This window comes from Ailuropoda melanoleuca, chromosome 13 (assembly GCF_002007445.2).
Source record: "Ailuropoda melanoleuca isolate Jingjing chromosome 13, ASM200744v2, whole genome shotgun sequence".
In the NCBI taxonomy this organism is placed as follows: Eukaryota; Metazoa; Chordata; class Mammalia; order Carnivora; family Ursidae; genus Ailuropoda; species Ailuropoda melanoleuca.
The window spans coordinates 76,510,530-76,534,222 of NC_048230.1; the positions used below are offsets into that span (position 1 = coordinate 76,510,530).

At 40.4% G+C, this 23,693-nt stretch overlaps 1 protein-coding gene across 1 annotated transcript in view; it reads left to right on the plus strand.

Moving 5' to 3' along the window:
* Window positions 1-687: 687 nt before the first annotated feature.
* The window catches only part of CRLS1 (cardiolipin synthase 1), a 30,419-nt gene continuing 7,413 nt past the window's right edge, over window positions 688-23,693 (plus strand). Inside the window, exons 1-3 of the mRNA XM_034640350.1 lie at window positions 688-1,297; window positions 3,911-4,048; window positions 8,829-8,958. Coding sequence (XP_034496241.1) covers window positions 992-1,297; window positions 3,911-4,048; window positions 8,829-8,958 — 574 coding nt within the window. The 5' untranslated portion in view covers window positions 688-991. The remainder of the gene's footprint in view (window positions 1,298-3,910; window positions 4,049-8,828; window positions 8,959-23,693) is intronic.

Below are 23,693 nucleotides of genomic sequence, written 5' to 3' on the forward strand. Positions count from 1 at the left end.
ATTCTTAATTATTTTGTATATTCCTCTAATAATCAAGTTTCTTAACCTAAGCCTGAATTTCTTTATTTGTAAAAGATAATAATGGAACCTATTTTGGAGTGGCTGGGAGGATTAAATGGGAGAAGGCACTAGAACCTAGCTGTAGTTAAACACTTTCCTTTTTTTTTTTAAGATTTTATTTATTTGACAGAGACAGACAGCCAGAGAGAGAGAGAACACAAGCAGGGGGAGTGGGAGAGGATGAAGCAGGCTCCTAGCAGAGGAGCCCGATGTGGGGCTCGATCCCAGAACGCTGGGATCACGCCCTGAGCCAAACGCAGGCCCTTAACGACTGCGCCACCCAGGCGCCCCAGTAAACACTTTCCTGGTAAACAATTAGTAATTGCCACTATTGTCATTTTCAAATACCCATATTTTTGGCTCAGAAGAGGGAAAAGGGCAGGGAGCTTGTACTAATGACTTCTGTATCAGACACTTCACTAATATTTCAACCTTCCACGAGCACCTCCGGAGCGCCGCACACACCACGGAGGGGACCTTTCTACAGGCCACCGGCCTCGGAGGGTTTCAGGCCGAGGCCCAAGACGGCTCCGGCTTTCTCCGACCACATTGGCTGCGCCGTCACCCAACCCTGCTAGTTCCTGTCCTCCCCTCCCCGCGGACCTCAGCTCCTGACTGTGGGTGGAGAAAAACCAGCACCGCGAACCTGTGGCTCGCCGAAAGCCCAGGGTGCCTAACGGCACGCGCCTCCCGCTACCGCCGGGAGCGCTGGGAAGTCCAGCGCCGACGGTGTCGCAAAAGCGTCGCGAAGGCGTCCGTCCTTGGCGGCTCCGGGCCACCTGTATAAGCGAAGCGTGCTGGGGTTTGAAAACTGCTATGGAGGCGGCCGAGCTTCTCCAACGTTGCGGGGACTCTATAGAAAGGCGGCCCGCCGGTGCCCCAGGCTGCTGAACTCTCGCCGCCTGTGTCCTCGCGGCGCGGCGGCAGGGCCATGCTGGCTTTGCGCGTGGCGCGCGGCTCGTGGGGGGTCCTTCGCGGCGCGGCATGGGCGCCAGGGGTGCGGCCGGGCAAGGGGCGCGCCCGCGGGGCTCTGCTACGCTCGGTGCCTGGCTGCCTAGGCTGCCTGGTGGAGCGCTGGTGGCTGCGCCCGGCCGCTCTCGGCCTGCGACTGCCTGGGGCCGGCCCACGGGGCCACTGCTCCGGCGCGGGGAAGGCGGCCCCCAGGCCCGCATCTGGAGGGGACGCCGCCGCGGAGGCCCGGGGCGGCCGATGGGGCCAGGCGAGCGCCGCTAGCCTGGTACGTACCGAGGAGTAAGCGGAGGGGCGACCCTAGGGGTCGTGGGCCCTCACGGGGATCGGACTTGGACGAGAATAACGTGCTCTGACCGGCCCAAGTCAGACGTTTCCGTTCCAGAACTTGTAAACCGTTTCCTGAAGAGGAGTAACGGACAAGTCATTCAGTTGGGATGAATTTCAGGGGTGCCAACCGAGTCCACCTTTAGGCGGTCAAGTTAGAATCCCTCCTTCCCTGCCCCTTTTCTGTCCGCACCTTCAGCGGGATCGGCCTCAGGATATTGCATTGGTAAAAATAGCCTTCACTTGTCTTATTAAGTCTATTTTTAATTCTCTGAAGCCATTCCCCAATGTTTAGGGCAAGTCAGTAGGAATCTTTAGGAAAGTATAGCAAGTTTGTTATCATTTGACCTTTGGTAACCGTATATAAAATGAAGGATAATTAAGTCGTAATTAAAGGATTCTTTAATCTCTAATTATAGAAAAAGATTACAACTCTCTTTTTGAGATAATGGAACGAATTATTTGTCCACTTACCTTTTGAAATACTGCCCAAGCAGAAGACACCAGAGCATGAATGTGGGAGAGCTTTTGATGTCATGTTAGCAAGACTCATGCAATTATTACATCTTCAATTGTTATGTCTTCAGTGGGCCCTTGTACTGCTTTCATCAGTTGTACAGCATGGGTTGAGGTGGCCACATCCTGGCCGGGGTCTCAACTCCACTAATAGCTAAAGTATGTCGGGGTTTGAATGCTGAATGCTTTGAGGTTGCCATATCGTGGCTGAAGTCCTTCCCAGAGCGGCAGTGGTTGGTGGAGTATGCCACAGGTTATCTGGTTGGGTAATCTGCGATTAACCCTCTTAATTTTAATTTAGAAACTTTTGCAAATTTAATGATTAGAAATTAATGAGGTACTTTAAAATATTTGGAACTAAAAAGAACTCTCTTTCACTATTCCAGCATTATACTTCTGTTGATTAATTCACCAAATGAAACGATCTGGATATTTGCAACTTTAATATTGCCCTATGGATTTTTCTGAGATTAATTTTGGGATTCTGTTTTGACCTTTTGCTTTGTGATTCCTTTTTCTCAGTCACGAACTATGGTTCTCCCCCCACCCCAAGTTGCTGTAACATTGGATCAGTGTTTGACTTATTCTGTACCACATTATGGTAAACAGACTTATCTTTTTTCTCTGGATTCTGAAACACTGTGACCTTTGAACTCAAATTTGGAATATGTTCCCAGAATTTTCCCATTTAATTACATAATGTGGTCTACTTTTAATAAAGGGTCCTTGAGTAGAGGTTTCTACTGCTTCTTGTTTGGTGATTGTTTCCTGGAAAATATGAAGTTTTTCTGTAGCTTTCAGTGGCAGTATTTTGCCATAACAACTCCATTATCCCTCCAGACGAAGATGAACATTTCTTACCCGTTTGTTTATAAACACAAATTTAGTATCTTTAGAGAACTGCTTTTTCTTATGGGACGGTTTATGGAATTTTAAAAGATTTCTTTAGGAATGGAAACTGTCACTTTTTAAAAAAAATCAAAGTTATGGTTCAGATTAATTGGTTACTGATTAAGAGTAAGGTTAGTCTTGTGAGGAGATAGTCCCATGGGGTAGAGTTGGCAACCTTCACCAGTGGAGAAAAAGTCCAGGCTTTAGGCAGACGTTTTCTTGGTATTATTTCTGTATCCTGTTGGGCAGGGTATCTTAGCTCCACTAGGGTGAGGCTTTTTAAAGTTGGAATATTCTCATGAAACAGATTTTGTTTGGCAAGGAAGTAATGTTCTTCATAGTAGCTGCCAAAGAGCCCTTTTGTTAGTGCCAACTTCAAACAACTTGGCTCCAAATGAAGTTTCAAGGAATCCTAAAGCCCTCAGATGCTAGTTGGGAATCGTAACATTTCATTTTCATGGCTATTTTGAACAGATTTACAAAATTTCTCTTTATTTCCTAAGGATCTCAATCCCTATTTCTAGCTCTATTTTCTTCCAGCAATTATCAATTTAGTGATGAGATCATGGAATTAAATTTTTATCCCTCTTTATCGTATGTCCATACACTGTATAGCATTTAGCCTTCTTTTGATGGGTACGTACAGAGGAGGGAGGGAGGTTATTTGCAATAAACATTTTTAAGCCAAAATGCCTGGGGTTGATAATTTGGCTTTTTTTTTTTTTCCTGACCCTTCATCTAGCCTGTTTACTTGAAGTATAAGATCTTGAAGTTATACTTTTAAAAGCAGAGTGTTGTAAGATTTGAATTCTAGTCATGAGGTCCTATATTAAAGCCTTGACCCATATGGTAAACAATGCATGTTTGTTCTTTTCTCTTTTTAGGAAGTGTGTGGGTGTGTGTATAACATATATATACATATATGTATATGTATCAGACACTTTATGGGCATACGACCTATCTTCATCTTTTGTATTCTGGACAGTTTTAGAGCTATGGTCTGTAAACAACAGAATGGATTTTAAAACTCAAAGTATTAAAGTTTATGAGCTTCTGACTCCTAAGTTGGTGTAAGCATATTTTTCTAATAGAGTTAAAGTATGGATTCATAGCATTTAATTTAAATTTTGTTGTCTTTGTGTTTCAGTATGAAAACCCATGGACAATCCCAAATATGTTGTCAATGACGAGAATTGGCTTGGCCCCAGTTTTGGGCTATTTGATTATCGAAGAGGATTTTAATATTGCACTAGGAGTTTTTGCTTTAGCTGGGCTAACTGATTTGGTAAGTTGTAAATGCAGTCCCCGTTTTGCTCCCCTTTCAAATCCCAGGGTCTCTGGTATACTTAGTCTGCTTTTCCCTGGAAGGAAATCCTCAAGATGAATTTGACCTAGTACTTTGTATAAGTACTTGCCTTTAGCATCTGTGTGGGACTCTTTATTTTTTAAGGGATCTAAGGAAAGAAGTGGAACTTGTTGGGAGGCATGGGAGGGGTGCTTTTACTCGTTTTTTTTTTAACTCTTTTGTAAAAGAAAACCCTTAGAAATTCCCAAGGAGCCAAGTATTTGCTGTAGGGATAGAAATAAAGGAGAGAAGTTGTGAGACTACTTTTCTATTTATTGTGATAGAAATATTCTGATCTTTAACAACAGTTGGTTTTATTGGTGGAGGGAGAAACAGCGGGTCAGTTATTGTGACCAGGGAGCTTGTAGAGGTCAGAGCTCTATGTAGGTTTATGCTGGTGGGAGGCTATAGGCACCCACACAGATTTGATTTCTGATCCTTGCTCTGCAACCCTCTGACTACCCAGCAGAAGATACTGCCCTGGGCCAGGCATTAGGCATCCTTCCTTCTTCTACTCCCCCTAGTAGATGGACAGAGGAAAAAAGATCCTCTGTACATCACTGTGTCAGTTTTGGGGGAGGGAAGGATTTATATGGATTATATCAAATTAGAACTTGGAAAACAATTTTATAACAGAAGGCAACATATGTGTGAATGGCTTTTGTGGACTGACCAGCCATCAGCATGTATGACATTACTTGTATTTATCACCCACTTTATTGCGTGAGGGATTTGAAATGACTTAAAATTACATGTCCTACAAAAACCCAGTCGAGAAAAGTGGTGGAAAGACAGAGGAAAAATTTAAGATCAGTGCAAAGTTAGCATGTAGAAGTAAATACATTATATCCTGAATACATTATACCCTCATACAAGGCTGGTCTGAGATCCTTGTGACCACCCAGACACGCAATAATGATTTGGTGCCTCTTCGTACTGACTTATGTTTGAAAAGTATTGCTTGATACTTATTTAGTGAGAATGAAGATCAACTAATTTTCTATAAATAACAGTTGTATAGTATCTGTAGTGTCAGCTATTCCCTTTGAGATTCACAGAAACAAAATCCCACCTGCCCATTAGCATTGGTGAACAGTATAGAATTAAATGAAGAATTTGCAGGGTAAACAAAGGACATTTGCATTATTATATAGCATTTCCAAATATGCATCAAAGATAGTCTCTCAAAATGGTTCTCACTCTTTTTTTCAGAGTTTAGCTCCTGTTTGTCAATATTTCTCCCCATTCTCACAATCTCTCTTTTTTTTTTTGTCCCTGCTTTTATCTCTGAAGCCTGAAGGTCTTCACTCAAACACACTCCAGGCCTGTCAAAGGACATTATATTGCTAATGGATTTTTTTTTTTAATGTAACAGACATCTTTTTTAGTTACTGGATTTGCTTTTCTTTTGCTTGTACCTTTTTTTTAGCTGCCACAGGAGATTGCAGTATTCACTGAACTCAGAGAGGCCTCGTTTACATTTTTCTAAATCTTTATAACCGCATATATAAAAACCTGAGCTTGTTTAGCACCATATTTCACATTTATTTCACGGAGGTTTTGATGCCTCTAGATTGGCCACTGGCAGATGGCGGAAGTCATGGAGAGTTTAAGCAGGGGAATGACAAGGCCTGATTTATGTTGTATATGGGAAATAGGTTGTAGGAAGGCAAGAATGGAAGCAGAGAGGCTGGTTAGGAGGCTTAGAGTTACCTAGGGGAGTGGCAGTGGTAGTAGCTTGGACTGGGATGGGAGTTTGGAGAGAAGTGAATGAGTTTGGGATATGTTTTGGAGATAAGAGTTGATATGTCAGTGGATTGCATATGTGTAGTGAGAGAGATATGTCTGATAGGCTGTTACTTTTTTGTTTTCTTTTCAACGACTAGTGCATGAAGGTAACAGTTTTTGTGATGAACAACACTCAGGGTAGGACAGAGTCGAAAAGTACCAAGAGTTGTTGTGCCTGTCAACGTAGAGGTATCAATTGGGTAGTAGTAGTTGGAAGTTGGAAGAAGTCAGGGTTAGAGATAAATTTGAGAGTTATCAGCGTATGGATGGTCAAGTCTGGGTGAAATCATTTAGGCCGGATTAAAGAGAAGGGGTCAGAGAAATGAGCTGTAGGTGGAGCAATAGAAAAGGAGCCAGTAAAGGACACAGAAACAACAGCTGGTGAGAGAAGAAGAAAATTAGGCCATCAGGTGTCCCAGAAGTGAAGTGAAGACAGTGCTTCAATTGTGTTGAGGTCAAGTATGCTAAAAACGTAGAATTCATTGGTGATCTTTATGAGCGCCATCTCTAGAGGAGTGGGGGCGATCAGAGTGTGTTGGCAACAAATGTGAGGTGTAATGACAGACACCGTTTTGAGAAAGTTTTGCTTTGCAGGGGTATAGGGAAGTGTAGGGTCAAGGAAGGTGGTTTTTAAAGCTCTATATACTGGGGAAATTTTTGTTGTTAATTAACTGGTTAATTAAATGACCAGATAGAAAGGACCAGAATGATGATGCAGGAGAGTTGGGGGAGAAGAGAGGCAAATCACAGAAGGTGAGAGGGCCTACGATCATGAATCAGGGAAGGCAGAGAATGTGTATGGACGCAGCAGGTAGGTGGTAGATTTGTGGGTGGGAATATAAGGGAGTGCTAACGATCCGTTTCTGTTTTTCAAGGAAAGTATAGATATGTTCATGAGTTAGGGTGAGAGGCTTTGGGAGTGGAGGAGGAGTGGGCTTGAAGTGAGAACAGACAGTGTAAAAAGAGAAGGTAAACAGGTGTGGGATTGCCAGGCAGTGTTGAGTGCCCACGGGAGATTTATGATCCTGATTTTGAAGTAAGAACAGTTAGCCCACTTATGTGTTCTTGAGCAATGGTCAGTTGAATAGGTACAGGCCTGGAGTAAGTACATGGATAGTTGTGTTTAAGCAGGGTGGCTGGAGAGGGAAGTAAGGGAGTTACAGATTGGTGGTGACGTTGATGACCTTGGAATCTAATGTAGGTAGAGGAAATGGGGAGAACAGATGGGAATGCTAGTGAAAAAGTGAAAGGTTAAGTTCCTTGAGATCAAAAACTGAACTGAAACCTGAATCTTCCAAGTCCCTGATGCCCAGTTCTAGGTACTTTCTGTTAGACATTGTTACATGTAGTATATTTATAAGAAAATAGGTTGTTTCAGTTGCTGTAGTTCTGGCTAGTAACTGCTTTTGTTTTTGGCGATTTACTGAGTACTAAACAAGTATTAATTCTATTATGTGCTGAAGACAATCAACCCTTTGAGATAGGTTATACAGATGAGGAAGGGGAAGCTTAGGCCAAATAATTTCCCCAAGGTCACATAGTAAATGCTGAGCCAGGACTTGAACCAGTTATGTTCTGCTGCCAAAGAGCAAGTTCTTAGCCATAGGCCTGTAACTAACTCACTGGAATACTTGAGATACAGAGGACTTATTTATCCTTTAAAATGTACATGTTAAATTTTATCTAAATTGATTTCTCCTTGGTTCTTTCTCCTTGGAAATAGGACTAGAAAATTCAAACATTTGTTGAAGCTTGAAATTAAATAAAGTGAGTGAAAGCCAGGTAGAGACCTGGAAAGCCAGAAAATAACCTCCCTTATTTAATGGGAATAGGTGATAGATACTTGGTTTCAATTCATCTTGTGGCTCCAGGGTGATCAGATCTTTCTATTTCTCAAGTGAAACTAGAGATCTGGATTTTTGTGGTAAGACTTTGGATATTTAAATGTTGGCAACTAATTTACAGTTTTAAAAGCTCTGGGCAGGTTAAGTAAAAAGCTATTTGCAGGCTCCATTCGGCCCATTGGTAACCGTGTATGATGTCTGCTTTTAAAATATAATTGGTTTCTTCCAGGATTAAGGAATAAGTAATTTGCATATCAAGATTTTTAAGTAGGCCAGGTACAGAGGGTTGTTTTTTGTTGTTTTTTTTTTTAAGATTTATTTATTTTAGAGGATAGAGAGAAAGCACACACATGCAGGTGAGGGGAAGGACAAAGGGAGAGAATCTCAAGCAGATTCCCAGCTGAATGTGGAGCTGAATGCGGAGCCTGATATATGGTTTGATCTCAAGACCCATGAGATCATGACCAGAGCCAAAACCAAGAGCTGGACATTTACCCAACTGAGCCATCCAGGCGCCCCTGAGGATTGAGTCTTTTATTCACATACAGTCAGACATGGAATTAACAGTTGCACTAAACAAAAAAGAAAAATAATAACAGTGAAAACTTAGAGTGTTAGATCGTATCATAGAAAAGTAGGTAGGAGTGAAAATCCAAGTCTTGCAGTTAAAAGGTAGTCCTTGCAAGCACTTAAGCAGCTATTTTGGCTGTAGTCAAATAGCCCAGGGCTCAAAGGAGGGGCCCCCAGTCCGTGTTCCGTCAGCCCTGCTTTCTGTGGGTTTTTTGGGGATTCTTTAAATCTCTAAATTTGTTTGGGTTCAACCCACAAAGGGGCCTTATGAAAATAAAATAAATACCAGAAGGCCTTGAGAAGGAAGAGTACTGTAGAAAAGTGAAGTTGTTTTTAGAACAGTTGGTAATTTGAAAGCTAAACATATACCAGTGAAGAGTGAGGTTTGGGAGTAAGAAGCAGGAGAGGTTTTATTAACATTTTATGAAAATATAGTTGTTATTCTGGTATCTGTTAACTTTCAAGATATCTCCTCTGTACCTATTATGACATTTATTAAAAAAAACTTCTATTTTCAGTTGGATGGATTTATTGCTCGAAACTGGGCCAATCAAAAATCAGCTTTGGGAAGTGCTCTTGATCCACTTGCTGATAAAATACTTATCAGTATCTTATATGTTAGCTTGACCTATGCAGATCTTATTCCAGGTAAGAACGCCATCCTGCGTACTTTTAAATAGCATAGGGAAGAGTGACATTAGTCAGTTTAGGATTTCTCTTGATTGAGAGACAAATAACTTTTGTTCCGAAAGTATGTTTTTCAACCTTAAAATTGTTTCCCTAATTTTAAACCATTGAACTGTTTTGCTTGTCAAGCCATTATTTTACTTTGGAATTTATGTCCTTGCTTTATTAGTGGAATCTGTTGTTTTCTTAGATTGTTTAAAGTCAAATTTAAGCAAATATTATTTTGCATTGCCACTTCATATTAGTTTAGAATTTTTTGAAACGGTATTTTATATTCTTAATTAGTGCCTGGCTTTTTGAAAGCAATTTAAAGTTTTCTTAAGTCTATTACTTAATTAAGTGCAGTTTAATTATAAAAAATGAGAGCTCTGAAATCTCGAAAATGTTTATAAAGTTTCACATTGCTAGTTTTACTTAAGACATTGTTATGCAATTTCAAATCATGTAGATATATAGTTTGTACATTATCTAAATACTCTAACAAAATTTTATGATCTTTTGCTTTTTATTTAGCATGCGCTTTTCTGGTTGTTCATTTCCTACTTAAGCTGTATTTCTCAGTTTTCCTCCCTTGGTTTAGATTAAACTATAAATTTCCAAGTGTTAGAAAAAGAATCCGAGAATAAAGCAAACATAGCCACGATGTCTTTCAACAGCATGTTATTGTTGCCATTTGATAGGAAGAGGTGTAATGGCATTTCAGTTTAGTATAGTCTCCTCAATCTAGAGGCTCTTTTTCTCTTTCACTTTTAGGCTTTTAAATTCCCATACCAAATTAAAAAATAAACTGGATTAATGTTTATATTTATGTGTTTCTTTGAAAGTCAGAATTTTGGTGTATACATGGTTTTGGGTGTTGAAGGGACAGGGGTACTCTCATTCTAATATAATTGGTTGGCGGGGGGGAACCTAAGGAGCATTCTGTTAATGTTTTTCAAGATCCAAATGATCTTGTATGTGTGTGCATGTGTGCACATACTTTCATGCCTCTAATTTTTTAGTTATTTTGTATTTAGTTGTATTTTACAAAGGTTGATCAGATATTTCCCTTTTGAACATAGCAACTGTATCCAGGTTTTAGTATAATAATGTTGCTGTGAACATTTGCTGTGAGGCTTACCTAAATACTTGGTGTAGGTTGCTTTGCAAGCTGACAATTCTTTTTTGCCATTATTCTGGGAATTTGTGTTGTCTCTCTTCTGTGTTGGGTCTGTTTTTCCAAGTTCCCGTGGCTTCCTTGTTGAGAGTTTCCTTTCGGTGGAGTGCAACCTCCTGTTTCCTGTGTAAGGATGCAGTGTGGCAGCCAGAGTTTTGAAAGTTCACAGTGTCTTTATTCTAAAGACATCTAAAATGTCTTTATTCTACCCTCCATACTTGATTGAGATTTGAATTGGGTATAATTTTCAATTGCAGATCATTTTCACTCAGAATTTTGAAGACCCTGTTCTGTAGACTTCCAGATTCCATCTTGCCGTTAAGATGTCTCATGCCATCTGGTACCTTTTCCTTTATATGTGATTATGTTTTGTATTGGAAAGTTTTAGGATTTTTTTGTTTGTTTACATTTTTTCTAGTTGATGTTTTAGGAAAAAATCTCTCTCCTAAAAATTAAACTTCTTAATTCTTCTGTGTGTACCAGGTTATCCAGGCACTTTTTTTTTTTTTTTAAAGATTTTATTTATTTGAGTGAGAGTGAGTGTGTGAGAAAGCAGGGGGAGGGGCAAAGGGAGAGGGACAGGGAGACTCTGCGCTGAGTTTGGAGCCTGATGCAGGACTCAGTCCCGTAACCCTGTGATCACAACCTGGGCGGAAACCAAGAATTGGACGCTTTAACTGACTGAGCCACTCAGGTGCTCCTGTCCCAGCATTTTTTATTAAAAAGTCTGTACTTTCCAGACTCACTGCAATGTCCATTTCTGGGTTGTCTTAGTTGTTCCCCAATGATTTGTCTATTTTTGCACTAGTACTGCCCTTCATTGTTACTGCTTTGCTAAAAGTCTTGATACCTGGTGGAGCAAGGCCTTCCACCTTTGATATTCTTACCCCTTTCCATTTTGTGTGTAAATTTTATTTTTTTAATAATATATTTTAAGTTTACTTATTTAAGCAGTCTCTACATCCAATATGGAGCTCAAACTCAGGACCTTGAGATCAGGAGCTCCATACTTCACCAGCTGAGCCCGCCAGGCGCCCCTTGTGTGTAAATGTTAGAATGAGCTTTTCAAGTTCCCCAGAAAAGCTTGTTGGAATTTTAATTGGGATTGCATTGAGTTTATAGATCTATTTGAAAGAATTGATATCTTTACAATATTGATCTTCCAGTCCACACTCATGATATATTTACTCTATTTAGTCTCTTTTAAATGTTGAAAAGTTAGTTTTCTTCAGAGAAGTAATAAACAATGTTTTATTAGATTTATTCCAAGTTGGTAGTTGGTAATTACCAATCAAATCTTGGTAATTTTGATGCTTTTCTAAGTGGTAGCTTTTTACTATTTCATTTTATAATAACTGCCTGTTGTTGATAGAATAAAAATCAGTTCTATTTCTGATGTTGATTTTTGTGTCTAGCAAAACTTGTTAAACTTTTGTTCTAAGGGCGCCTGGGTGGCTCAGCTGGTTAAGTGTCTGCCTTCAGCTCAGGCCATGATCTCAGGATCCTGGGATCAAGCCCTTCATTGGGCTCCCTGTTTAGTGGGGAGTCTGCTTCTCCCTCTCGAGAGCCTCTGCCCCTTTTCCCCCAACTCCTGCGCGTACACGCTCTTTCTCTATCAAATAAGTAAAATATTTTTAAAAACTCTTATATATTAAATGTAAGTTCTCTTGGATTTTCTACATCCTCAATGATGTATTGTCTTTAATTAATGATAGTGTATTTCTTCTTTTACCTTTTCTTTTCCTTCCTTTTCTATACTGCACAGTACAGTGTTATAGAGTCTGTGTTTTGTTTCCAGTTTCAAAAGGAAAGTTATCAACATTTCACTATTAAATAAGATGTTTCCTATAGGTTATATAGATATCCTTTTTTTAGGTTATGGAAGTTCACTTCTGTTGGGAGTTTGCTAAGAGTTTTTATTACAGTTAGATTTTGAATTTTATCAAATTATTTTTCTTCATGTATTTTTTATATTAATATTTTATTATATTAGTCACCATACAGTAGTACATCCTTAGTTTTTGATGTAATGTTCCATGATTCATTATTTGCATCTAACACCAAGTGCACCATGTAATGTGTGCCTTCCTTAGTACCCATCACCGGCCTATCCAAATTCCCCATCCCCCTCCCCTCTGAAGCCCTCAGTTTGTTTCCCAGAGTCCATAGTCTGTCATGGTTCATTTCCCCTTCTGTTTACCCCCCCCTTCATTACTACTTCCTTCTCCTACCGATCTTCCTGCTATTTCTTATGTTCCATAAATGAGTGAAACCATGTGATAATTGTCTTTCTTTGCTTGACTTATTTCACTTAGCATAATGTCCTCCAGTCCCGTCCATGTTGCTGCAAATGTTGGGTAATCATTCTTTCTGATGGCTGAGTAATATTCCATTGTATATATGGACCACAGCTTCTTAATCCAGTCATCTGTTGAAGGGCATCTCAGCTCCTTCCACGATTTAGCTATTGTGGACAATGCTGCTGTGAACATCGGGGTGCATATGGCCCTTCTCTTCACTACGTCTGTATCTTTGTGGTAAATACCCAGTAGTGCAATAGCTGGATCATAGGGTAGCTTGATTTTTAACTTTTTAAGGGACCTCCACACTGTTTTCCAAAGTGGCTGTACCAACTTGCGTTCCCACCAACAGTGTAAGAGGGATCCCTTTTCTCCACATCCTCTCCAACATTTGTTGTTTCTTGCCTTGTCAATTTTTGCCATTCTAACTGACGTAAGGTGGTATCTCAGTGTGGTTTTGATTTGAATTTCCCTGATGGCTAATGAGTTTGAACGTTTTCTCATGTGTCTGTTGGCCATTTGTATGTCTTTGTTGGAAAAGTGTCTGTTCATATCTTCTGCCCATTTTTTGATTTGATTATTTGTTTCTCATGTATTCTTCATGTATTATGACATGAGTCATATTTCTTTTTCCTTTTAAGCTATTAATGTGTGGTGAATTACATTACTGATTTTCTAATGTTAAACCAACCTGAAATTCCTTGTATAAATCCAGTCTGATCATGATAGATTATGAAAATATTGCTAAATTTAGTTTCTGATATTTTGTTGAAGATTTTATATCAGTATTCACAAGATTGGCCTGGAATTTTTTTCTCTGCATATCCAACAAGGATATATAAAGTTTTACTATCAAATTTATACCAATCTCATAGTAAGAGTTAGGAAGTCTAGGTTTTTTCCCCCATTCTTGGGAGATGTTTGTGTGAAATTGCAATATTCATTCTTTAAGTGTTTGGTAGAACTTACTGAAGCACTGAGGACTGGAGTTTAGGAAAGAGTTTTCAAACAGGTGATTCTTTTTTTTTGTTATAGGATGATTCAGATTTTCTGGTTCATCTTTTGTCTGTTTGGTAAGTTGTAGTGTTTTTCTGAGAACTTGTCCATTACGACTACATTTATTAAGATTTGCCATTAACTATTTATGGTATCCATATTAACTTTTTTTTTTTTTTAAGGTTAGACCATTTCATCACTTTTATTTTATTATTTTCTTTTTATTATATCATGTTAATCACCACACAGTACATCCCCAGATTCCGATGTAAAGTTTGATGCTTCATTAGTTGCGTATAACACCCAGTGCACCCATGCAATACGTGCCCTCCTTACTACCCATCACCAGTCTATCCCATTCCCCCACCCCCTCCCCTCTGAAGTCTTCAGTTTGTTTCTCATAGTCCATAGTCTCTCATGTTTCATTCCCCCTTCTGATTACCCCCCTTTTCTTTATCCCTTTCTTCCCCTACCGATCATCCTAGTTCTTATGTTCCATAGATGAGAGAAATCATATGATAATTGTCTTTCTCTGCTTGACTTATTTCACTTAGCATTATCTCCTCCAGTGCCGTCCATGTTGCAGCAAATGTTGAGAATTCGTTCTTTCTGATAGCTGAGTAATATTCCATTGTATATATGGACCACAGCTTCTTAATCCAGTCATCTGTTGAAGGGCATCTCGGCTCCTTCCATGATTTGGCTATTGTGGACAATGCAGCTATGAACATTGGGGTGCATATGGCCCTTCTCTTTACTACGTCTGTATCTTTGGGGTAAACACCCAGTAGTGCAATGGCTGGGTCATAGGGTAGTTCAATTTTTAACTTTTTAAGGGACCTCCACACTGTTTTCCAGAGTGGCTGTACCAACTTGCATTCCCACCAACAATGTAGGAGGGATCCCCTTTCTCCACATCCTCTCCAACAATTGTTGTTTCTTGCCTTGTCTATCTTTGCCATTCTAACTGGCGTAAGGTGGTATCTCAGTGTGGTTTTGATTTGAATTTCCCTGATGGCTAATGATTTTGAACATTTTTTCATGTGTCTGTTAGCCATTTGTATGTCTTCATTGGAAAAGTGTCTGTTCATATCTTCTGCCCATTTTATGATTTGTTTATTTGTTTCTCGTGTATTGAGTTTGAGAAGTTCTTTGTAGATCTTGGATACCAGTCCTTTATCTGTGGTGTCCTTTGCAAATATATTCTCCCATTCCGTGGGCTGTCTCTTAGTTTTTTTGACTGTTTCCTTGGCTGTGCAGAAGCTCTTTATCCTGATAAAGTCCCATAAGTTCATTTTATCTTTTATTTCTCTTGCCTTTGGAGATGTGTCGTGAAAAAGGTTGCTCTGGCCGATGTCATAGAAGTTGTTGCCTATGTTCTCCTCTAGAATTTTGATGGATTCCTGTCTCACATTGAGGTCTTTCATCCATTTGGAGTTTATTTTTGTGTATGGTGTGAGAGAGTGGTCAAGTTTCATTCTTTTGCATGTAGCTGTCCAATTTTCCCAGCACCATTTATTGAAGAGACTGTCTTTTTTCCACCGGATGTTTTTTCCTGCTTTATCAAAGATTAGTTGCCCAAAGAGCCGAGGGTCCATTTCTGGGTTCTCTATTCTGTTCCATTGGTCGATGTGTCTGTTTTTGTGCCAGTACCATGCTGTCTTTGTGATCACAGCTTTGTAGTACAGCTCGAAATCCGGCATTGTGATGCCCCCAGCTTTGTTTTTCCTTTTCAACAGTTCCTTGGAGATTCGGGGCCTTTTCTGGTTCCATACAAATTTAAGGACTATTTGTTCCAGTTCTTTGAAAAATGTCCTCGGTATTTTGATCGGGATAGCATTGAAAGTGTAGATTGCTCTGGGTAGTATGGACATTTTAACTATGTTAATTCTTCCAATCCATGAGCATGGAATATTTTTCCATCTTTTTATGTCTTCCTCAATATCTTTCAAAAGTGATCTATAGTTTCTAGCATATAGGTCCTTTACGTCTCTGGTTAAGTTAATTCCAAGGTAACGCATGGTTTTTGGTGTTATTGTAAATGGGATGGATTCCCTAATTTCTCTTTCTTCAGTCTCGTTATTCGTGTATAGAAATGCAACTGATTTCTGGGCATTGATTTTGTATCCTGCCACCTTACTGAATTGTTCTATAACTTCTAATAGTTTGGGAGTGGATTCCTTTGGGTTTTCCATATAGAGTATCATGTCATCTGCAAAGAGAGACAGTTTGACTTCTTCTTTGCCGATTTGGATACCTTTGATCCCTTTTTGTCTTCTGATTGCTGTTGCAAGGACTTCTAGTACTATGTTGAATAATAGTGGCGAGAGTGGGCATCCTTGTCGTGTTCCTGATCTTAAGGGAAAGGCTTCCAGCTTTTCCCCATTGAGAATAATGCTTGCAGTAGGCTTTTCATAGATGGCTTTTATGAGATTGAGAAATGTACCCTCTATTCCTACACTCTGAAGGGTTTTAATCAGGAAAGGATGCTGTATTTTGTCAAATGCTTTTTCTGCATCAATTGAGAGGATCATATGGTTCTTGAGTCTTTTCTTGTTGATATGATGTATCACATTGATTGATTTGCGAGTGTTGAACCATGCTTGCATCCCAGGTATGAATCCCACTTGGTCATGATGGATAATCCTTTTAATGTACTGTTGGATTCTATTAGCAAGGATCTTGTTGAGGATTTTGGCATCCATATTCATTAGAGAAATCGGTCTGTAATTCTCCTTTTTGAGGGGGTCTTTGCCTGGTTTGGGGATCAAGGTAATATTAGCCTCATAGAATGAGTTTGGTAGCTTTCCTTCTGTTTCTATTTTTTGAAATAGCTTTAGGAGAATAGGTATTATTTCTTCTTTGAATGTTTGGTAGAATTCCCCAGGAAAACCGTCTGGGCCTGGAGTTTTATTATTTGGAAGGTTGTTTATCACTGACTCAATTTCTTCATAGTTAATTGGCCTATTTAAGAAATCTATTTCTTCCTGTTTCAGTCTTGGTAGTTTATAGGTTTCCAGGAAGGCCTCCATCTCTTCCAGATTGTTTAGTTTTTTGGCATATAGCTGTTGATAAAAGTTTCTAATAATCCTTGCAATTTCAATGGTGCTGGTCGTGACCTCTCCCTTTTCAGTCATAATTTTAATAATCTCAGTCCTTTCTCTTTGTTTTTGGACAAGTTTTGCCAGTGGTCTATCAATTTTATGGATTCTCTCAAAGAACCAGCTTCTAGTCCTGTTGATCTGCTCTACTGTGGTTCTGGTCTCTAATTCATTGATTTCTGCTCTAATCTTGGTCAACTCCTTCCTTGTCAGTGGGTTAGGCCTGTCCCTCTGTTGCTGTTCCAGTTTCTTGAGGTGAGAATATAGAAACTGCATTTTAGATTTTTCTATTCTTTTGAGTGAGGCTTGGATGGCTATGTATTTCCCCCTTAGGACTGCCTTTGCAGTATCCCATAGGTTTTGGACCGTTGTGTATTCATTCTCGTTGGTCTCCATAAATTGTTTAATTTGTTTTTTGATTTCCTGGTTTATCGAGTCATTCTTGAGCAGGATGGTTCTTAGCCTCCAAGTGTTTGAGTTTCTTCCAGGTTTTTCCTTGTGGTTGAGTTCCAATTTCAGAGCGTTGTGGTCTGAGAATATGCAGGGGATAATTTCAATCTTTTGGTATTGGCTGAGACCTGTTTTGTGTCCCAGAGCATGATCTATTCTTGAGAATGTTCCATGGGCATTTGAATAGAATGAGTATTCTTTGGTTCTGGGGTGTAGTGTTCTATATATATCTATGAGGTCCAACTCGTCGAGTATGGCATTCAAAGCCTTTGATTCTTTGCTTAGTTTTTGCCAGGGTGTTCTGTCTATTTCTGATAGTGGGGTGTTGAGGTCCCCTACTATTACTGTGTTCTTATCTATATGTCTCTTTATTTTGGTTAAGAGTTGGCTTGTGTATCTTGCTGCTCCCCTGTTGGGGGCATATATATTAATAATTGTCATATCCACTTGTTGAATACTTCCTTTAAGAATAATATAGTGCCCTTCTGTATCTCTCTCTATGGCCTCTAGTTTAAAATCCAGTCTATCTGATATGAGAATTGCTACTCCAGCTTTCTTTTGAGGTCCATTTGCGTGGAAGATGGTACTCCATCCCCTTACTCTAAGTCTGAATGCATCTTTGGGTTCAAAATGAGTCTCTTGTAGACAGCAAATGGATGGGTCATGTCTTTTTATCCAATCTGCAACCCTGTGGCGTTTTATGGGAGAGTTTAAGCCATTTAGATTGATAGAGATTATTGACAGATATGATTTTAATGATGCCATTTCTCTTTAAAGTCTTTGTATCGGTTGTGACTTGCTGCTCTGTATCACTCTTGGGGCCTTTTTACCTTTATAGAGCCCCCCTTAATATCTCCTGTAGGGCTGGTTTCGTGGTTACGAAATTGGTTAATGATTGGCGATTTTGGAACGTCTTTATTTCTCCATCAATTCTGAATGACAGCTTTGCTGGATAAAGGATCCTTGGCTGCATGTTTTTCTCTGAAAGAGCTTTAAAAATGCCCCCCCAAGCCTTTCTCTCATTCCAGGTCTCTGTAGACAGGTCTGACGTAATCCTGATACCTTTGCCTTGGTACGTGAGAAATTTCTTTGCCCTGGCCGCTTTCAATACTGTATCCTTGGATCTAATATTTGCGAATTGCACTATGACATGCCGTGGCGTAGGTTTGTCCTGGTTGAGCTTGGATGGGGTCCTCTCTGCCTCTTGGACACGAATGCTTGTTTCCCTTGCTAGATTAGGGAAGTTTTCAGCTACAATTTGTTCAAATATCTCTTCTAGACCTCTGTTTTTCTCCACCCCTTCAGGGATGCCGATGATTCTGACATTGGATCGTTTCATAGAGTCAGTAATCTCCCGTAATCTACATTCGTGGGCGTGGATTTTTTTAAGACCAGCTTCTATTTTCGTTTTTTCTTCTACTAACCCATCCTCCAATTCGCTAACGCGTTCCTCTGCCTCGGTGACCCTGGCCGTCAGAGCCTCTAGTTTTGACTGTATTTGGCCCACTGAGTTTTTAATTTCTGTCAGATTCGCTCTCATTTCTGCCCTTAGGGATTCTATATTCTCAGCAACGCTTTCTCTGATGCTTTTTTCAAGTTTACTCATCATCTTGACCATTGTTGCTCTGAATTCCATTTCTGATAATTGGGATACATCCATATGTATTAATTCTGTGGCCGAGGCCAATTCTGTGGCAGAGGCCACAGACTCATTATCTTTTCTTTGCTGGGGGGGACTTCTCCTTCTCGTCATTCTGATGAAGAGAGATTGCAGGGTTGTCCAGAGCCCAAGTGTTGACTGGGACCCAGGCCGTGCGCCCTTGTTTTATAGAGATCTTAGGGATGTGGGCTTCTTCCTTAAAGAGTTTATTTATTTATTTGAGAGAGAGAGAGACAGTCAGCAAGAAAGGGAACCCAAGCAGAGGAGTGGGAGAGGAAGAAGCAGGTTCCCGGTGGAGAAGCCCGATGAAGGACTCCTTACGGAGCGTTGTGATCACACCCTAATCCGAAGACAGGTGCTTGGTGACTGCGCCACTCAGGCGCTCCGGGTTGTGGGCTTCTTGATTTTTCAGCCTGCCTTCTGGGGGAGGGGCCTGCCTGCCGGTACTCAGAAAACCCTGTTTGGGTAGAGTCTCTGTGTCCCTTGCGAGGGGGGATGGGGATGGGCACCCTGTGAGCCGGTATTTCCGGGCTTTTGTTCTCTGGCGGCTTTCCCTGGCGGTTTGCTATGCCTCTTCTGAGAGAGCAGCAGCGGCTGAAATTCAGCCTCTGTCTCAGAACAGAGGGATCGCGGATCGTTCTCCACTGATGTTCTGGCCACTTTAACTCTGTTTCTGTTGGTGCTGCTCAACCCTGCAGCATCCCGGGCTGTGCGCCCCACACCCGGCGTCCCAGCCCTCACTTCCAGGGCCGGCACGTCTCTGTCCTTTGTGTTTCCAACCCCGCCAGCCGCCAGCCGCCCCGCGCGGGCTCCCGGAGCTCCCCGTCTCAGTCTGGTGTCTCACGGGTGCTGACCGCGAGTCCGCCTGCTCCCCCGTGCAGGTGGCCCTCCAGCCGCCAGCCGCCCCGCGGACGCTCCCGGAGCTCCCGGTCTCAGCCTCGATCCAGTGAGCACACCGGAGCTCCGGAGCTCCGTGAGATGCTTGGTGGTGCACGCTCCCGGCTCACGGACTCAGTCTGCCGTTTCCAGAGTGCGGGTCCGCGGTCCGCCCGCTCCCCGGTGCAGGTGGCGCCAGCCGCCCCGCACGGGCTCCCGGAGCTCCCCGTCTCAGTCTGGTGTCTCGCGGGTGCTGACCGCGAGTCCGCCTGCTCCCCCGTGCAGGTGGCCCGCCAACCGCCAGCCGTCCCGCGTGCGCTCCCAGAGCTCCCTTCTCAGTCTGCTGTCTCAAGCGTGCGGGTCCGCGGTCTGACCGCTCCCCCGTGCCGGTGGCTACCGCTTCCCGGCGCCCTGACACGGCGGCTCCCTCCCCCTTCTGTTTAGCTTCCGATATCTGTGCACGGTTTCACGGCTCCCCGCTTCGTACCTCGATACTCAGCGCTGGAGATGTTAATTTGTAGAGATCCAGATGTATCTTCCTGCGTCTCAGGCTGATTCCGTGGATGTTCCTGCTGGTCTGGTACCTATCCAGCTCATCTCAGGGGACCGGCTGAAAAAGGGGTCCCCTACTCCTCCGCCATCTTAACCTCCCCCTCCATATTAACTTTTTGATGTCCTTAGGGTATGTAGCAGTACCCTCCTTTTCATCCTGATTATTATTTGTCCCTTCTTTGTTCTTTTCCCTTGAATTGTCTTAACAGAGGTGTGTCCGTTTTATGAAGCTTTTCAAACAACCAACTTTGGGCTTTGTCTGATATGCTTCCTACTTCATTAAATCTTGCTCTTTTATTTCTTTCTCTGGATTTCCCTTGCTGTTCTTTTTCCAAATTCTTTAGATTGGTTCTGTTTAGTAGAAATACAATAGAAGCCATATATGTAATATGAAATTTTCTAGTAGCTATATTAAAAATAAAAGGGAACAGGCGAAAATAATTTTAGTAACATTTAACCTACTAGATCAAAAGTATTGTCATTTCGATGTGTAATCCATAAAAAATTAGTGAGTTTCTCTTCATGCTATGCTCTCAAAAGCCAGTGTCTAGTTTTTATTTTACAGCACCTCTCATTCACCAGCCACATTTCAGGTGCTTTACTTTCCCACGTGGCTAGTGGCTGTTGTGTTGGAACAGCACAGCTGTAGATGAATATATAAGTCATTCCTTTCAGCTTTTCTAAAGTTGACATTTAGGGCTGTACATTTCGTCTTAAGTACCCCTTTCACTGCATCTCATATGTTGTTAAAAGTATGTTTGCCATTATTGAGTTCAAAATATTCTATTTCCATTATAATTCTTTCTTTGATTTAGAGCGTTAGTAAAAATGTATTTTTTAATTTGTGGGTTTTTCTAGCTATCTTTTTATTATTAATTTCAAGCATAATTACCTTATATCCAGAGAACATGTTCTGATTTTAGCCCTTTGGGCCAGTATACAATTTTTTTTTAAAGACTTTATTTATTTATTTGACAGAAAGAGAGAGCACAAGCAGGGGGAGCCGCAGGGAGAGGGAGAAGCAAGCTTCCCACTGAGCAAGGAGCCCAATGCGGGGCCTGATCCCAGGATCTTGGGATCAAGACCTGAGCTGAAGGCAGACGCTCAACCAAGTGAGCCACCCTGACGCCCCCACAGTCAAGTTTTATAAACATTTTGCATGTTCTTCAAATGAATATGTATTCTGTGGTAGTTGGGTGTGATATATATATCCATTTGGTCAAGTTTTAAATCCTGATATTTAAGTCTTTTCTGACTTCTTTTTTCTGTTTGGTCTGTTTGTTTGTCAGTTACTGAGAGAAAGAATAGATTAGTTTCCTTTGTGATTAGTTTTCCATTATTTTTCTTTGTAGTCTGATTTTTGCTTTGTGTCTTTTGAAGTCCTGCTGTTAAATGCATATAAATTAGGTTTTTTTGTCTTCTTGGTAAATTGAATGTTTTATTTTGAAGTGTGACCCTCCATATCTTCAATAATGATCAGGTCACTGTTTGCCTGATAGATAAATCACTTTCAGTTTCTCCATATCTTTATATTTTAGATATTTCTTGTAAATAGCATAAAGATGGATGGTTTTTTTTTATTTTATCCAGTCTAAAAATATTTTGTCTTTTAACTGGAACATTTAATCCATTAACATTTACTGTTATTACTAATATTTGTGTAGCAGTCTTCCATTTTATGTGTTTCATTTGGCTCATATGTGCTTTGCTACATCTGTATAGAGTATCATTATACGTGTTTTCCCTCTGTGACAGTTTGGCTGTGTTATACTGTTTCCATTTAGTTATTCTCAAAATTATATCATTCATCCTTATCAAAGTTCAGTGTTAATGAATCTCCACTCTGGGCCCTGCTTTACCGCCATTTATTCCTTTCTCAGCTTTGGTTATTGTTGCCAAATTTTAATTTGATATACTTCTTAAACCCACATGATATTGTTTTTACAGTGTTCATTTAGATGTATCTTTGTATTTACTTTTTTCTGGCTTACATTGTTTGGTGTATCTCAGACCTTCCACCTGGGATCATTTTCCTTCCATCTAAAGTGTATCTTCAGAAATGCTTTTAATATCGGTCAACTGGTAGTACATTCTTGTCTTTGTTTCTCTGAAAATATTTTTATTTTGCCTTTATTCTTTTGTATGTATGAGAACATTTTATTATTTTGTATGTGTCAGAATATTTAAGTTCCACTCTCCTAGCAGATTTCAGTTCATACAATACAGTGTAATCAGCTACAGTCACATTAGATCCTCAGACTTTATTCATCTTTGAAGTGGATGTTTGCACCCTTTTATCAGGCTCTCCCTATTTCTCCCATCCTCCAGCCTCTGGCAGCCACTTTTTTACTTGCTGTTTCTATTTCAACTTTTATTTTAATTTTTAAAAAATTCCACATGTAAGTAATACTGGGCAGTATTTGTCTTTCTCTGATTTTGTCTTTGTTCTTGAGAGATATTTTTATTGAATATAGAAGTCTGGGTTGTTAGTCATTTCAGCACATTTAACATATTCAGTTTTCATTTCTGTTGTTGGTATAAAAGAAGTCAACTGCTAATCCATTTCTTTTTTGAAGTTAACTGTTTTTACTCTGGCTGGTTTTAAGATTTTCTCTTTGTCTTTGGGGTTTTCCACAGTTTCATAGTAATATCTTGGTATGAGTTTCTTTTTTATTTATCTTGCTTGGGATTTGTTGGGCTTTTTATGGTATCTTTAATCAGTTCGAATTAAAGTAGTTCTTGCTAACAAACATAAAACTGGGAAATTTGTTGCATCTTCTTATTTTTATACTGCCTGCATTTTTGTAAAAGTTACATCCACCTAGATTTGAATAGCTTTGTTTCCTCGAGAGTAAGAAATGTGCTTTCTTCCTCAGCTAGGATAATAAATAATTCTGCTTTTCCTCTTGCTCTTTCTATGGAAGGGGGAGATAAGGATGAAAACAACTTACTTGATTTGGGATGTGAGTCTAAGTTAATTTCTACTGGCTTATGTGCATTTGTTCTGCCACATTTTCTAAATTATGATTCTTTTCTGTATCTTGTATTATTTCAGGTTTACTGTATAGCAAATTCTAATTGCTGGTTTGAATCCATTTCTGAAGTAATTATTCTGTTATTTTCAGTGCAATAACCTATAATATTGATAATGACCGTTTGTGATATGTACAAGTTACTTTGTTTTATTAATTTCTCTTGAATGCTAATAAAATTAGCCTATAATATACCTCTTTGTTGCAGACATGACCTGTTTCACATAGGGTTAGCAAGTAGGGAGGAAAACCTTGGAACAATCCCTTGACGCATTTTACACGCTCCTACCCTCACTAACACACTATCTTACTCTGATAGGCAAAATGAAAGCTGTTTTTGCCCTGGAAGAAAAGGGAAGGGAAGGCTAGGGAGAAAGGAAGAGCAGTTAGAAGATGCAAAAGCCAGGGAACTGGATAAAATTGCCCAAAGAACCAAAGTAAAAGCCTGTATATATACTGTCAGTTGGCAGAGGCCTTAGAGATCCCCTGTCGAGGCAGTGTCCCAGCCTGGCCGTATGTGCCAGTCCCCCAGGGAGCTTTCATCTGTGCTTCTGGGAAGCTCTCCCAAGGTGA